Genomic DNA, 17,405 nt, shown 5'->3' with positions numbered 1-17,405 from the left:
ATTCGATATCAAAGATAAAATTGAATTATTAAACTATATATTTTTTTAATCGGAAAAGCCTAAATTTCATAGTAAATACTTCAATTTATTTAAACTTATTTACGCTATTAAAGCACAAGAAATCACATAATTAATATACAAATTATTGATATTATTATTATTATTATTATTATTATTATTATTATTATTATATATTGGGGCCCCAACATCTTTGCGCCTAATTCCCATCATGTCCCCTCCAACACGCCTTGCTCTGCTCACGCTTCTCTCCACCTCCGCCACCCTCTATTTCATCTACAAATCCCGCCACCGCCGACTTCTCACGCGCCTACTGAAAGAACCCTCCATCCAAAGCTCTAGCTCCAGTCCCTCCAAAAGAGGTAAACTCTTTTTCCTCTCACAAACCAACACGTCAAAAACACTTGCGCGGCGCCTCCACGCGCTTTTGACCCTCAACGATATTCCTTTTGATTTTGTTGATCCTAAAGACTACGAGCCTGAAGATTTGTGTAAAGAATCCTTGGTTGTAATCGTTGCTTCGACTTGGGAAAATGGTGGGCCTCCTCAAAATGGGAGCTTTTTGGTAAATTGGTTGACCGAGAGTGCTGATGATTTTCGGGTTGGAGCGCTTGCGCTGAAGGACTGCAAGTATGCGGTTTTTGGGGTGGGGAGTAGGAGTTATGCGGCGACATATAATGATGTGGCAAGGGGAGTTTCAGAAAAACTAAGGAAGCTTGGGGCGACTGAAATTGTTGAGTTAGGGGAGGGAGATAGGGACGAGGAAGATTTGGACGAGGTGTTTGATGGTTGGAGTGGTAGGGTTGTAGGCGTTTTGAAGGGTTTAAGAGGGGAGAATCGAGGGCATTTTGAAAATGGCGAAGTTGGCGGTCAGATTGAAGGTGAAGTCGAGTTTAGTGATAGTGAACAAGAAGACGATAGTGAATCAGGGGTTGTTGATCTTGAGGATATTGCCGGTAAAGGGCCTTCAAGGAAGTCAATGATGGGAACAACTGTTAATGGAAAAGTGAACGTAGAAGTTGTGAATGGGGAGAAAGAAATGGTGACTCCGGTGATAAGGGCGAGTTTGCAGAAGCAGGTAGTCCTTTCAAAAAATAATGATGTCAATAATTGAAATCTATAGTTTGGTGTAACAATAATTGAAAAATATTGGTATTGTTGTGTTGAATTATGCTCCAACTCTACTATCGAGGCAAAATTGATAGATAGATAAATAAATATACACCCTGGAATTTTCCTCTTTGTTGGATCAAATAGTTTGTATTTTTGGTATGATGAGGCTCATTATAAATATTGAACAAATCTGCCAATATCGAATTTCATTGAAATGGCACGTTCTGTTGATCTGTTAGATGCAGTGACAATAATGCCTTGCATGTTGCCTATCATTATCTTGATGAAGTATTTACTTATTCAGTTATTGTTATGCTTAACTACAGGCTAAGACTTTACCTGGAGGGTTCAAGTTTTGATAGTCAATCATTAAGTATTATTATCAAAACATAAATTTTGTATTGCTTAGTGTTTTATAGTATAGACTTGACATGCTACGTTGAATTTATACATTGCTTGGAGAACCTGATTTTCTTTGTTATAAAACCAGAGCTGCATCTCAATTATCACGCACATATAATCACCATATATTACTTTAAGATTTATCGGTGAAGTTCATAAAAGTATTTGATGTTGCTTAGAATCTGTTCATATCCTGTAATTTTTGCAAGCCCAAGGTTAGTTTTAGACTGATATTCAAGTTAATGCAAACGCTGAAAGTATGTCTCGTATTCTTTGAGAATTAAACAGTTATATTCCAACCTATACCAATAACTTGAATGTGCACGCTATGGCTCCTGCAAGAATCAATTGAGCCTGAAGGACTCCTGGGGCTTTCTGCAGAGTGGACTACATGTTATCTTAGAACTAAGGCAGCCTAGTTTGCTAATATTGTTCTAATATTTTCACTTGACCGTTTAATCAATATCCATGGTTTTTAATTATTTTTCAGTTTTTATTTAATAATTTTTCATGTTTATTTTGACTAGTGAGAGACTGCATGCAGGGTTATAAAATAATTGGCTCTCATAGTGGAGTTAAACTTTGTAGATGGACCAAGTCTCAACTTAGAGGGCGTGGAGGTTGCTATAAGCATTCATTTTATGGAATCGAGAGTCACAGGTGTGGAAAATTGTAACCGTCTATGGTATATTTTACTTGTTTGTTTTTTAGCCATAGTTATTCATGCTGAGTTAAGCTTTATAACTGATTAATATGTATCGAGATAGTAACAGTGGTATTTGCATCTTTCTAGGTGCATGGAAGCAACACCAAGTTTGGCTTGTGCAAACAAATGCGTTTTTTGCTGGAGACATCACACGAATCCTGTAGGGAAAAGCTGGCGATGGAAGATGGATGATCCATTGGTAATTGTTGACACTGCTATTGATCTTCATACAAAAATGATACGACAAATGAAAGGGGTTCCAGGTAGGTTATTATGAGACCTTGTATTCTATCTCTTTCTCGTAAAAACAATATTGTGTTATAAACTTTTGCATCTACTACTTTCTGTCTTACTAGACATTGAGTTATATATACATATAGCTGTAGAATTTCATTTTGAATAAGTATATTTATGCCCATCATGTTGTTCGCCACTTTAAAGGTTTCGGTTGTTCACTAGATCCTGTTGCATCTAGTACTTTCTTTGTCTTGCTAGACACCGAGTTATGTTATCAAGATTTCTAGAGGGTGTGAGGCTTTTAGCTAGCTGTCTATTTACTGAAAATTGACCACAGTCATCTATGTCCACAGGGGTTAAAGCAGATCGTTTGTCTGAAGGTCTTTCACCAAGACACTGTGCATTATCACTTGTTGGTGAACCAATCATGTATCCTGAGATTAATGCACTTGTTGATGAGCTTCACCGTCGGCGAATATCAACTTTTCTGGTAACAAATGCACAGTTTCCTGAAAGGATTGAGATGTTAAAACCTATCACACAGGTAAGCAAATTGTATTTGTGTTGGTGATCAGTATGTAGCTAGCATTTTTTTTCTTACTGATAGCTAGCATTTTTTTTTCTTGAGGAGCACTAGATTTTGGAATGCGATGTTTAATGAGTTACTATTGCAGTTGTATGTTAGTGTAGATGCTGCAACGAAGGATAGCTTGAAGGCCATTGATAGACCACTTTTTGGTGACTTCTGGGAGCGATTTGTAGTGAGTATCTTTTTTTCTTGTGTTGTTTTTTTAAGAAACAAATTCGGTAATTGAAATTAAATGTACTACCGAAGGACAAGACACCTCTGCAACCAATCTTTCAAAAACGTAAAATCGACACCTCATTTGAATACCAATTCTTAACCCAAACAAGTCACCTAAGGTGCCCTAAATAGCATGGGTTGAAACCAATTAAAAATGAACTAATGGAGTTTCTTCAAGCATTTTGTCTAGATGTGCCCAACGAACTAATGGGATCCCTTATTCTGTGAAATTAGTGAATGAGCGGTTTCACTCTTTAGTCTTTCTTTCCATCTAGACGTATCTGAATAAGATGTTGTCAATTAATGTCAGCATTCCCTGAAAGCTCTCAGAGAGAAGCAACAGCGAACTGTCTACCGCCTGACACTTGTCAAAGGATGGAACACTGAGGATATAGATGCCTATTCTAGCCTTTTTGATCTTGGAAATCCTGATTTTATTGAGATCAAAGGCGTGACTTATTGTGGATCGTATGTTGCGTTCTTTCTATTCTTGTATCTCATCCAAAACTTAATTAAAGATTTTTTGTTTGCATGATTTTGGTAACTCTATCACAGGTCCGCAACTTCAAAATTAACAATGGAGAATGTTCCTTGGCATTCTGATGTGAAGAAGTTTTCGGAAGCATTGGCCCAAAAAAGCAATGGTGCATACGAAGTTGCTTGTGAGCACGAGCATTCATGTTGTGTTCTTTTGGGCAAAGTGAGCAAATTTAAGGTTGACGGCGAATGGTTCACATGGATCAATTATGACAAGTTCCACAACCTGGTTTGTAATGGTTCTTGTTTTTCTGTATGCTTGAAAAGGGCTTCTATCGTTGGTATTTGTTCATTGATTTAGTGAGATTTATCATCTTTAACTGAAGGTGGCTTCTGGAGAACCTTTTACCAGTGAAGATTACATGTCCCGTACACCAAGGTGGGCAGCCTATGGGGCTGAAGAAGGTGGTTTCGATCCAGACCAATCGCGATTTAAGAAAGAGCGGCGTCACAGATCTGCTGCTGAGAAGTTAGCGTAGATACGAGGGTCTTGACTTTGCATATTGAAAGGCTCAAATGGCCAACAATTTTGTATCCTGTAACAGCCCCCCATCCCCAACATCGGTTATATTGGTTTTGTCGTTGTGGTGTGAGAATTCTTGGAACTAAAAGTAAGCAAGGGACGGTAATTTATGTTTAGTCCACGTGCGAGTCAAGAGTCCATGACTGTGCCAATCATACTCATGATTTCATATGATATATCACATTTTTTTTTTTTTTGATACAAGATATATCACATTTTTTGAGATGTCATAAACATATACCCCGCATCACAGAAAAGATTACCCACGCGCATACTCATGTCGTGTATTGTCCGGGGCATAAAATGTTCGTCAAAGGAAACTTTAAGGCTACGTTTGGTTGCAGGATAAAATAAACTAATGATTAGTATGTAAATGATAAAGAAAATGATTGTCGTAGATATGTTATATATGATAGTATGTTTGGTAAGATTTTTAAGTGTAGGATAATTTTGAAATTTTTGATGAAAAGACAAAATTGCCCTTCCTCTTTTTTTCTTCTTCCATTCTGGCGGCGGCGGTCCGGCAGTCTGGCGGCGGATCCGGCAGCCGACGTGGCGGCGACGGCGTTGGTCCGACGACGGCGGTAAGTCGGCGGTCCGGCGGCGGCGATGACGTTCCGGCGAAGGTTCGGCGGCGCAGTCTGGCGTATGTCCGGCGGTGGCGGAGGTCCGACGAGGGCGGCGACAGCGGTCCGGCAGCCGAGGTCGTTCAATAGCGGTAAAGGAAGAAGGGTAAAATTGGAAAGAGAGTAGGGATAGAGGAGCGATTAATAATCTTACGGAGGAATGATGTATTATTTTATCACACGTAATATCACTTAATCACTCATGAGAAGGATTGGACTGGTTAAATAAAAATCGTACCAAACGCAGGATTAGGTGGGATAAAATAATCTATCACACTTAATCCGTCCAACCAAACGCTGCGTAAATGTTAAGTGAATAGGAATACTGGATTCCAATTCAAAAATAAAAAAACCGGCTTCAAAAAATATATTTAAAGCTCCATCTTTAAAAAAATGGAGACGTTTCAAGGATAAGATGGACAAGAAGAAGCAACCACTTGAATACTTGAGCAGAAAACATTAAACAAAGTCAAGTTGAACTGTCAGTGATTGTTATCGCCAAGGTTATACAATAATTTTAATTTACCACCAAAAAAGTTAAAAGCAGATCAGCTGCAAAAAGAGTATCAAATAAATTCAGCTGCTCTTTTAGGCTTACTTTTTTTCTTGGCTCTGCTCTTCTTCAATGGCGGCTCCTCTTCCTGCTGCAGCTCTTTCTTCAATTTTGATGATGACCCTTCATCTTCTTCTACTTTTTCTACGACGTTTTTGGGATTCTTGGAATCAATACAGCCTCCAACCTCTTGAATTTGTATTGGTTTTTCTTCATGTTTAATCCCCTCGTTTTTTCCTGGAATTTTACGGGGCCTCCCTCTTTTTCTTGGAGTAGTCTGTGGTTCCGCTTCTGTTATTGATATCGCTGCCTCTTTTATCTTCTTCACAGCCTTCTTCTTTCCCATAAATCACAAAATCATTCTTCACAGTATAAATTAATTAAAAACTTGAAACAAACAAACAAACAAACAAAAACAAGAAACAAATTCTTCCCCACTCCAATAACGATATTATGGTCAAGCAAATCCAAGCTCTCTGTTGATCAAGGGTGTAAATCGCAATCTCAAGTGGTTTTATATGAACATACATATATGTTATAATTGAGGCTCATCCAAAATTCAGTTTAATATATATGCATAATCACTAAGCATAAAAGGGAAAGAGAAGCGTGGGGAGACCATGAGCAATGCTACGAACTTCTTGACGGTAGAGAAAAAAAATTGGGGGGGTGGGGAAGGGAGCGATAATACTGATGAAAATATAAGCGAGACAAAAGTAGTGGGTGGCTCAGGCTGTCTGGCTGACTTCGGATAATACAGCGACGTCTACTTTATACAATTCACCCGTAGAATTCAGAAAGTACATAGATGGAATTGTGGGAGGCTGTCTAATATCATATTTTAACTTCGTGTTCGATTTTTTCTATCTTACCTCAAAAAGTAATTTAATAGTTTGACAGAGAATTTGAATTTTAAGTTTGAATGATTCTTTACCCTTTCAATTTTTTTAAGACAAAAATAAAAAGTCCTATCATTACAAGCCATGCACACAGCCTCGACTCCAGTTCCAATTTGGCATTCACGAGTTTAGACTACAGACATTAACAAACTCTTGAGGACACAAAGCTGCACAAAAACGGAGGAGGAGCAAAATCATTCATCAACAATTAAGACTTCGTCCGGTTTATATAATTCCATTAATCAGTATTACCCTCAGCACTAGCACTTTTTTTCCCTCATTTCCAATTGCAAGCGAAGTTTCCCGTTAAATTACAAGAAATACAACAAAGTCGTTGCCTCTAAAAAATATTTTTAACAGAAGTTCGTAATAATGAAAAGAATCCAGGTGGATTCGAACCACCAATCTCTCAAATGCCAGCAAGCAGTTGAGCGCTCTTCCATGAATGAGCTTATGGATCCATCCAATGAAGGACGAATTAATCCCTTTTTATTGGAACCGTCATCTAAAGGGTTTGTTTCCTTTTTCCATAGTAACAATAATAGTAATACTAACAACAACAACAACAACAACAACAGTAACAGTAACACTAACAACAATAATAATAATAAAAATTAGTTCATGATAATAAAAGAAAAATGTGTTTCAGGGAGCTGGAATTTAATATTTACCACTGAAGATGATAATAAAATCCAAGCAGATCATGCAACAGAATAACGTAGAACTCGAAAAATAGTTGTCCAAAATTTACTTCTCCGCTTCATGTTGTCCATCTACTGCTAACACAGGCTCAACAAATAAACATTCGACCAAATCAAGTTTGCCGGCCATAGGCTGCATGACTCATAACTTCAATATACAAACTTTCGCCATTGCAGATGCCTACATTGTAAAAAAACTATCAAACTAATCAAATCACAAAACAAATCAAATAAATTAATGTCACAGAGTAAAACAACACCGCAGAAACTCAAGCGTCTGGAAAGCACAAACGAAAATTTTGATTCCAATAAGAACAACAAAGATATACTGTATCAACTCTTCATTCTTCAGTGTCGATGACGAGTGGAAGCTTGAACAACAAAGATATACTATACCGTACCAACTCTTCATTCTTCAGTGACAACCAAGAAACTCACATCACATTCAGCAATTGTAGCAACGATTGACATCTCGAGCACTTGAGATCATCACCACAGCTCTGACAATGAACCAGAAAAGCTTGACCATCCAAAGACAGCCTTGAAGATATTTGAGGTCAAGGATGCTATAATTCATTTATTTACAATCTTAGAAATGTATCTTCCAGTACGACCAGTCATTACTAAACTTGACAGCGGACAAAACAAGCTTTTCACTTGTTAATCACTGTAATACGCATTCGGCTATCAAGCAATTATATTCGAGTACTCACATCACCGTATTCTATTTGATTCGTCGCTTTTAGCTTGTCCAGATTCCTCTCAAGGTATCTTTACCATAAATTTACACATTGCAATCCAACGTACCCCCGAAATGCAATTTGGTAGCAAACGAGCAATAAAAACACGTTAATAGTCCAGTAAGTATACATCTGATCATTTCCTTGACAATCATAAGTGAAGGTATTGAAATTTAATCTGGTATTTGACACATCTGATAATATACCTCGTGAGTAAACCATGCTCCAATTCTTTATTCTCATAATAGTGCAAATTAAATAAATACTACCCATTGACGATCAATACATTAAAAGAACCGGAATTTTCACACCTCATGAGCCGCCGCTGCTTGATAAAAATTGATCCTTTCAAGTATTTTTAAATCCTGGCCGTCATGTAATAACAAGAATAGCATTGATTCAAGAAAAATTATCAGAAGAGCGAAAAGAATTTTAAAAAACTCCTCCAATGATTGGGAAAGACTTATTGATCAAATATAAATGTGCTCGAGGGTTCTGGAATTGAATATTTACCACTGAAGAAGATAATAAAATCCAAGTACATCATGCAAGAAGAACCAAGCTCGAGAGCGTACCACTCAAACATTAGTTGTCTGCAATTGCCTTCTCAGCGTTCATTTTGGTCCATCTGCAGTTTCAAAAAACCTTCACCAATGGTTGGAAAAGACTTAATGATAAAAGATAAATGTGCTTCAGGGTGCTGAAATTGAATTTTTACCACTGAAGATGATAATAAAATCCAAGCAGGCCATGCAACAAAATAATGTAACACTCGAAAAATAGTTGTCCAAAATTTACTTCTCAACCTTCATATTGTCCATCTACTGCTAACACAGGCTCAACAAATAAAAATTCGACCAAATCAAGTTGTCGGTCATAGGCTGCATGACACATAGCTTAAATACACAAACTTTTATCGTAAAAAAAAACTATCAAACTAATCAAATCACAAAAACAAATCAAATATATTAATGTCACAGAGTAAAATCCCACAGAAACTCAAGCGTCTGGAAAGCAAAAACAAAAATTTGATTCCGCTAAGAACAGCAAAGATATACCATACAAACTCTTCATTCTACCGCGACAACAACGGATTGGAAGCTTCCGTTTTTCTGAAGAAACTCGCATCACATTCAGATATTGCAGCAACATTGGCAGGGACACATACCACACATCCTTGACAACAGTAGATTGACAACTCGAGCACTTGAGATCACCACCACAGCTCTAACAATGAACCAGAAAAGCTCGACCATCAAAAGTCACAGCCTTGAAGATAATTGAGGCTAAGGATGCTATAATTCATTTATTTACAATCCTATAAATCTGTCTTCCAATAGGAGTGTTCAGAAATTGCACCTCAAGACAATAAAGTTAGTACGACGGAAAATCACTGTAATAATACAGTTCGGCTATCAAGCAATTATATTCCAGTACTCATCATCACCATATTCTATTAGATTGATCATTTTTAGCTTGTCCAGATTCATGTCAAGGTGTCGGTATTGAAATTTAATATGGTATTTGACACATCGAAATGGCGATGATGGTAAGTTTGTTTTAGAAATTAATCAAATCAAAATAATTAATAATAATGTACCTCGTGAGTAAACCATGCTCCGTATTATAACATCTGAATATATCTCCGTACTCAGATTTCTTGTGCAAATTAAATAAACACCACCCATGGACGATCAAAACATTCAAAGAAATGGAATTTTTAACACCTTATGAGCCGTTGATGCTTGATAAACAATTGATCCTTCCAAGTTTTTTTAAAATCCTTACCCTCATTTAATAACAAGAATAGCATTGATTCAAGAAAAATTATCAGAAGAGCGAAAAGAATTTTAAAAAACTCCACCAATGATTGGAAAAGACTTCTGGATGTAATATAAATGTGCTCGAGGGTTATGGAATCGAATATTTACCACTGAAGAAGATAAAAAAAAAATCCAAGTACATCATGCAAGAATAACCAAGCTCGAGAGTTTAGCACTCAAAACATTAGTTTTCTGAAATTGCCTTCTCCGCATTCATTTTGGTCCATCTGCAGTTTCAAAAAACCTTCATCAATGGTAAGAAAAGACTTCATGATAAAAGATAAATGTGCTTCAGGGTGCTGGAATTGAATATTTACCACTAAAGATATATACCATCCAAGTAGATCATGCAACAGAATAACACAACACTTGAAAAAAAGTTGTCCAAATTTACTTCTCTGCATTCACGTTGTCCATCTACTGCTAACACAAGTTCAACATAAAAACATTCGACCAAATCAAGTTGGCGGCCATAGGCTGCATGATGCAGAGCTTCAATACACAAACTTTCACCATTGAGGATGCCTACATTGTAAAAAAAAAACTATCAAACTAATCAAATCACAAAACAAATAAAATATATTAATGTCACAGAGTAAAACACCACAAAGCACGAACAAAAATTTTATTCCGATAAGAACAGCAAAGACATACCATACCAACTGTTCATTCTTCAGCAGTGACGACGGATTGGAAGCTTCCGTTCACATCACATTCAACAATTGCAACGACATTGGCAGGGACGCATACCACACTTCCTTGAGAATATTTGAGGCCAGGTATGCTATAATTTATTTATTTACAATCCTAGAAATCTGTCTTCCGGTAGGACAAGTACTAACTTGACAGTAAATACAAACTTTTCACTTGTTATGTATTCATCGTTTTCAATTGCAAAATGTGTGCAAGAAATCTGCTGTGTTCAGAAATTGCACCTCAAGAGAGTAAAGTTAGCACGACGGAAATAAATTCACACTGCAGTCCAACGTAAAGGTAAACTTCCCCATCCCCGAAATGCAACTGCTTCAGACCTTGCTCTCCTCCTGGCTTCTCCCACAATTATTTGGTAGCGAACGAGCAATAAAAACACGTTGATAATCACAGTAAGTATACATCTGATCATTTCCTTCCCAAATCGTAACTGACGGTATTGAAATTTAATCTGATATTTGACACATTGTAATTGCGACGATGTTAAGTTTGTTTTGGAAATTAATCAAATTGAAATAATTAATAATAATGTACCTCGTGAGCAAACCATGCTCTGTAAGGTAATCGATCCTTTTTTCATAAAATCTGAATATATCCCTGATAATCAGATTTCATGTGCAAATTAAAAATAAATTATACCCTCATTTAATAATAAGAATAACATTGATTCAAGAAAAATTATCCGAAGAGCGAAAAGAAAAATTTAAACCTCCACATCCCCGAAGTGCAATTGCTTGGCCTTGCTCTACTTGCCTTTCGCCCACGATTATGTGGAAGCAAATAAAAACGAGTTATAGTAACAGTGAGTATGTTGCTGATCATTTCCTTCACAAATCTAGGTGGCGGTATTGAAGTTTAATTCTTTCACAAATCGTTACTGCAATGTGCTGTATTGAGAGTAGATCTATTTACTAAGATTTCTTGTGCAAATAAAAAAAAGAACACACACGGACTATTAATAAATTCAATCAACTGGGAGTTTTAACATGTACCTCATGAACCGTTGATGCATTGATGCATGATAAACGACTGATCCTTTCAAGTTCGTGCCCACGACTTCCCAGTATTTTTCCGTGTTTTCAAATGGCTTGATAATTAAAAAGCCACCACCCACCCATTGACGACCGAGCAGATTATACCGACCGTGAACATGATGATGAATCGCAATACCATACACCAAAGAGGAGAGAGCGAGAGCGAGAGCACCTGAGGGAAGAGCTGGGCCAATCCCCGTACCATCTTCCCTCAAAACAAAAAAGAGTGATTTTATTGAGTGGCGACCTGCCATGCGAGCGCACCCATCATGACAAGGTCAAAGGACAACTACAGACCCTCTATTACATTTTTTTTAAAAAAAAAAGACGACTCCTCACAAGCCATCTATCCTCACCATGACGCAAATGATGCAATAACATAAACAAACATGCACTCTCTTGGTTAAGAACACACTCTTAACCATTGTAATGTCGTGCCCTCCGTTCTGTAGTTTCTTGCAGCAGAATCTAAAGAATTATCTTCATCGACATTCAACATCATCCATTCGTAGAAACACCGCTTCTCGATCTGCAAGAATACAATAACAACAGACACGTTTGTATCAAGAGAGAAAATAAAGTAAAGAAGAAAACAAATTAAAGAAACGGCGAGAAAATGAAACATCCAAACAAGAAATTTAATTGAGAGGCGGTCGACGGATACGAATGAACGACTAGATCTATCCGATCGAGTAGTATATAAACCCATCCGCCATCGATAACTGAACAATTAAAACACGTGATATCAAATATCGAATACTTATAATCAAAAACCTATAGATAAAAGCAAAAAATCCAACCAAACTCATCGTCACTCATCGTCGCAACGCCGCGGAAAATATTCTACCGCTTGTAAAAGCGAAAAACCAAACGGACAATTAAATTAAACCGTCGAAGATCAGCAGCAACACGAACCTTTTACAATCCAAACCAAAACGTAGATTGTGAATTTGAATGCGGAATCAAAAAAAGTTAATTAAAAAAGAGTAGATTGATCTAAGAAGAGAGAGCAAACAAGACGAATACCCGAGGTTTGCCAAATTGAGGAGACCCGAGATTATTTATTTATTTGAGGGGGAAAGTAACACAACGGCTAATAATAAGTATGTTTTAACGGTAGGATATGGCCGAAGGAGGTAGAGTTTGACTGGGAGGATTGATCGGACGGCTCTGGATGGATCCTTCTAAGATGAAGATTATAGATAAGGTTTATATGACGGTTACAGGATCGCGGGGAAGATACGCGACGCGTATACTACGCGACTATTTAAAAATAATAATAATAATCTGCCCCCGTGGTTATCGAAGTTTCTAGTGGTTTCATTAAACAAAAAAAGTTAAAATTAGAAAATAACAAAAAATACGGAAGTTCTAAAAATTAAATTATTATTATTAAGTTGTAAAAATTAAATTATTATTAATATTATTATTGAAAATAACAATAAATAATAATAATGTATTTTTCATATCTGTATTAGTTAATACCATACACAATGTTGTATGACAAAAACTTGTGTGAGACGGTCTCACGGGTCGTATTTTGTGAGACGGATTTTTATTTGGGTTATCCATGAAAAAATATTATTTTTTATGCTAAGAGTATTATTTTTTATTGTGAATATTGGTAGGGTTGACCGGTCTCACATATTAGGATCCGTGAGACGGTCTCATATGAGACTCACTCATGTTTTATATAGAACTAGCGTATCGATTTTAGAAGATTGATTCTAAGAATTATACGAAAACTAGCAGCAGCAGCAGATATCTACATTGATGTTCAAAATCATTTGTTTAAGTATGAATACACTTAACCCACCACACATCAACATGGCGTTCATGTTTGAATCCCAAACCAAAAAAAAAAAAACACCCACATGTCTCTTTTTCATTTAAAAAAAATTGTTTTCCATTTTTATCAAAAAATTATCCAACAGTTTAAATTTAAAAAGAATCATATTTTAATTTTTAACAGTTTGAAATTATTTTTTAAAAAAAATTTAAATGACTACTTAACGATGCCTTAACAGCTATTTTAATTTAAAAAAGAAAAACGATTTTTCATCCGTAAATATTAATCAATTTCCACAAATTATTTCAATCGTTCAAACATATTATTACACATCATAAATAACTCCAATGTCTATGCCTTATAACACACTCATTTCTATTAACCTTATTTTTATTCATTTCTACTTAATAAAAAAATTTACCAATATTATAATATTTTACAAAAAAATTTATATAAATTAAAATTTAATAAAAATGCATGAATCTCACCAAAAATCGCTAATATATAATAAAATAAATGGATATATAGTAATAATCAGATGTAAAATATTAAAAACCCCATATTATTCCAAAAAAAATTAGGATTCAAGACTCACAATACATTTGCAAGAAAAAGTTTATTTTTATCTATGAATTTAATAGATAATCAAATATTTAGATTGTTGTTTACACTAAAAAAATGTTAATAATATTTACCTGTACCTATTTAATTTTCTTTTAGACAAGATTATCCGTAACAATTACTTTAATAATATTATAAAATCTCTATTTTCCTCTAAAAAAATCAAATCCAATAATTTTTTTGTAAACAAATAAAATTTTAATATCTCAAAAAGATTTGTGAGTTTCCTTAATATGAAAATAAATTATAATAAATTTTTTTTTCTATTCTTAAAATTTAATATTATTCATGTAGCACCACCCGTAACGGATATTGACGATATCAAAACTCTTGCAAAATATTTATTTAAGTGTTTGCCATAAAATTTAAATTTGTATATATAATATTTAAATAAAATATTTAATTACTTGACAATATTTTTTGCAACGCATATAAATGGTCTGGTGATTAAAAGCATAGTTACAATGACATAAAGATATTATTTGAATTCCACTCACTTCATATAGACTAAAGCTGCATATTGAAAAAAATTGATACTTGCCATATTTCAATATCACCTAAAATACACTACTTACTGTTCGAATTCATATAATCAAAAAAGAAATATTATAAACTCAGATAAAAAGAAATATTATAAACTCAGATAAAGTCGAATGTCAAATGTACATGAAACGTAAGTGAGAATATTGTTCGAATTCATATATATATAAATCAAAAGCATAAACTATAAATTTGAAATAGTTCTGGGTACAATGTACGTGAGAGAGCCATTTACGCTAAAACTCCCTCAAAATCTAATAAATTTTCGACAGTTGAATGTTCAGACAAGGCTGAAACAAAATTTATATAGTACTATCATGGGGAGCTTCGCGGTAGAAGAAAGGAAACAAAACCACAAGACTGAAAATGAAGTTTTTTCTTCATAAAACCAGAATCATTGATCAGATAATTGTAGTCTGTTTTTCTAGCTCGTCACAATACATCTGTATCGGCTATCCTCACATCAATGACTCAGGAAGTTCAAAGAATAAACAAAATTGAAGATAGAAAACTTCAAAGCTTAACAAAGCAAACCAGCATGGAAAAATTACATTAGTGCATCGATTAAGTCTGAGTGAAACAGGCTCAGAAGGATCCGTTGGTTTCTATAATGAGAATGAAAATCAGCCCAGAAAATAGGTAGTTTTTAAACGTCATAGGTGGAATGCCCAAATGAAAGATATCAAGAAAATCAGCAAAACCATAAAAAACATGAATAGGAAAATATTTCCCAGAAAATCTTGGTGTTTCGAATCACGTAGAACTGGATGCTTGCTCAGAACTCGGATAAACAATCATGAACAAGTTTCATATGTCCAGACATAATTGGAAAAGTTCGTCACTGCAGAATGAAAGAAGAATAAAAAATAAATATCATAAAAGTTTTTTTCTTTGAAGACGTATAAAACAGTAATATATTATGTGGAGATCTACTAAAAAATTTAAATCCATAAACCCAAAAATGCCTCAGAGAAATCCCTGAAGAGGAACATGGCAGACAATCAACACAGCATCAGATTCTGACCGCCCGTCTGCTATTTCTCATCATTGAATACTGCTCGAATTTATACAATGATCAAAGAAACTGAAATGCACTAAAATTCAACTCAGATTGAGTTGAATTGTGTATCTTCAGATATATTAGACTCCTTCAACATAAAAGAAATTCAAACCTTTTTCCTTAACCTTTCCAAGGCTCGTCTGGACCAGATTGTGAGGAATTAATGAAAGAATATGTAAACAATCGTGTATTTGGAATTCAAAATAATACACAATCCAAACAAAAGATTAAGACTTTTATGAAAAGACAACCGAAGGCATCAAATAATAAGCGGAGTTGAGTCTACATTATCTTTCAGTGCGTAGGATAAGAAAATTATACATCATTTGCCTTCCAATACAAAATAAAAATAAAAAATAAAAAATTTAATCCACGTTTCAATGTATACGCTTTAAAATTGATCGTAACAGCAAATTGCATAGAAACTAGTAGCAGAACGATTTTAAGCACGGAAAACCTATGGTAAGAATCGGCAAGGCAAGCAAATTAAAATTCACAAAATCCGGAGATATCATGGCAATTTTCCTGTCACCACAAAAGAAAATTTTTTGGCGCAGTAAAACGAATAGACAATGAAAAATAATGTACCATAGCAAAAATGAATAAATCTAGGAATGTCCATTTGACACCACGGCAATGCACAATGGGCTGGTAAGCCATCCGATTTAGTTTGTGCAGCAGTTATATCTCCAAGCAAACATCGATTCCATGTACAAGGAGAGGGTAAACCAGATGCAGTATTAGATTCTAGATCGAACTTGAAAAGACATTATATTTCGCGGTGACAAAAATCGGCTGCAGAGAAGAGAGGAGGATGAGTAGGCGATTCGTTGGGTTGTTTGAATAGCGATTTGGAAAATTAGGGTTTGGGTAGTTTAGATATTTTGATAAGAAAATTTCACAGCTCGTATCGAGAACAAAAAAGGAAATAATTATAATAAATTTTAAAAACATGAAAAATTAAGTATAAGGTCAAAAAGGAAACAATTGTACCAGTAATACCCTCAACTTCCATGTATTGATTGCGTTCAATTCCTTCGGACTCTTATTGAACTAGTTTAAAAAAGAAGATTATCTATCTATATATATATCTCTTACTATTTATTAAAGTTAAAGTCTATTTAAAAACTGTATGGTGTCTTGGTCTGTTTTTTGAATAACCAAAAATGTCCCTGCATCTCCTTTTAATTTCTCCCCACGTTCTTATCTTCTTTCCTCAAATCCAACGCAGACATCGATTTTTTTGAAAACTGAAAACATATACTCTCAAAAACAGAAAATCCATATATCAGATTTTCTGAAACAGAACACCCGCAGATCTATGATGGTTGTTGCTTCCTCTTCCACTTCCACAACAAACCAACCCCACGCTTTGTTTATTTTTCTCCCACTACTTAAAGCGAAATAGAACAGGATGACTTCGACAAACAATCAACTACACCCAGATGTTAAGGAAGTTGAAAAACCTGTGCAATCAGAGGCTGTTGCTTCCAGGTTTGTATTTTTTGTTTCTATCTCGGTCTTGGTTAGTTTAGCTGCTCAACCTAGACGCCATTTGATTTTTTAAATGATTTTTTAGGTACTGAATTTTGGGAGCAAATTGCTTTTTAATGGGCCAAAACAAAGGGTTTAAGCTGATTTGATATTTCACATCGGTTTTAACCCATTTCTCGCCATTTGTCCCGAGTCTTGATATACAACTTCCCCAAATGCCTCTTTTTTCTTGACAATAAATAGCATGTTGGAACTTAATATTTTTCGTCTGTCTCAATGTTTCTGTTATTTTTCCTACATTTTTCGTGTGTCTCAATGTCTCATGTTGGACAAATCTTTGACGTGCTGGAGTTTAGGCGTTTGAATTTAGACAAAAATATTCATGTGATTTATGATAATCGGAATTACAGGGAACTATAGGCGTACTATTGATTTATGTTCATGTGATTTATGATAATCGGAATTACGTGCTG

General features: G+C 35.2%; 1 protein-coding gene, 1 long non-coding RNA gene and 3 other non-coding genes across 16 annotated transcripts; 1 reads left to right on the top strand and 4 right to left on the bottom strand.

Annotated features, from left to right (window-relative positions):
* The first annotated feature begins 185 nt into the window (after positions 1-185).
* LOC140966089 (S-adenosyl-L-methionine-dependent tRNA 4-demethylwyosine synthase-like) lies at positions 186-4,529 on the top strand. 2 transcript variants are annotated; one of them, XM_073426419.1, is made up of 8 exons: positions 186-1,096; positions 2,078-2,193; positions 2,327-2,502; positions 2,830-3,020; positions 3,151-3,237; positions 3,592-3,749; positions 3,837-4,047; positions 4,145-4,529. In XM_073426419.1, exons 1-8 carry the CDS (start codon positions 230-232, stop codon positions 4,295-4,297), a joined length of 1,959 nt encoding a protein of 652 aa, XP_073282520.1. In that variant the 5' UTR covers positions 186-229; the 3' UTR covers positions 4,298-4,529. The 2 variants fall into 2 exon arrangements, with proteins under 2 accessions (XP_073282520.1, XP_073282519.1); XM_073426418.1 differs by having other exon boundaries at positions 3,592-3,758.
* Positions 4,530-5,385: 856 nt separating this feature from the next.
* Positions 5,386-12,609, bottom strand: LOC140966121 (uncharacterized). 11 transcript variants are annotated; one of them, XR_012173256.1, is made up of 8 exons: positions 12,344-12,608; positions 11,387-11,957; positions 11,104-11,281; positions 10,929-10,991; positions 10,772-10,845; positions 10,338-10,730; positions 8,919-10,208; positions 5,386-8,488 (listed from the first exon to the last, which is right to left on the bottom strand). It is a non-coding gene; the product is annotated as an uncharacterized lncRNA (long non-coding RNA). The 11 variants fall into 11 exon arrangements; XR_012173247.1 differs by having other exon boundaries at positions 5,386-7,301; positions 7,450-8,488; positions 10,338-10,991; positions 12,344-12,609; XR_012173251.1 differs by having other exon boundaries at positions 5,386-7,301; positions 7,517-8,488; positions 10,338-10,991; positions 12,344-12,609.
* A 2,164-nt stretch (positions 12,610-14,773) lies between these two features.
* On the bottom strand, positions 14,774-14,847 carry LOC140966168 (small nucleolar RNA Z155). Its single transcript, XR_012173266.1, has one exon. It is a non-coding gene; the product is annotated as a small nucleolar RNA Z155 (small nucleolar RNA).
* A 115-nt stretch (positions 14,848-14,962) lies between these two features.
* LOC140966166 (small nucleolar RNA R41) lies at positions 14,963-15,037 on the bottom strand. The gene has a single exon (XR_012173264.1). It is a non-coding gene; the product is annotated as a small nucleolar RNA R41 (small nucleolar RNA).
* Positions 15,038-15,690: 653 nt separating this feature from the next.
* Positions 15,691-15,772, bottom strand: LOC140966167 (small nucleolar RNA R16). The gene has a single exon (XR_012173265.1). It is a non-coding gene; the product is annotated as a small nucleolar RNA R16 (small nucleolar RNA).
* Between the last annotated feature and the right edge of the window lie 1,633 nt (positions 15,773-17,405).

Source organism: Primulina huaijiensis, unplaced genomic scaffold (assembly GCF_012295235.1).
Source record: "Primulina huaijiensis isolate GDHJ02 unplaced genomic scaffold, ASM1229523v2 scaffold20025, whole genome shotgun sequence".
Taxonomy (NCBI): Eukaryota; Viridiplantae; Streptophyta; class Magnoliopsida; order Lamiales; family Gesneriaceae; genus Primulina; species Primulina huaijiensis.
Note: the sequence above shows the minus strand (reverse complement) of the source record. Positions and strands in the feature narration are given on the sequence as shown.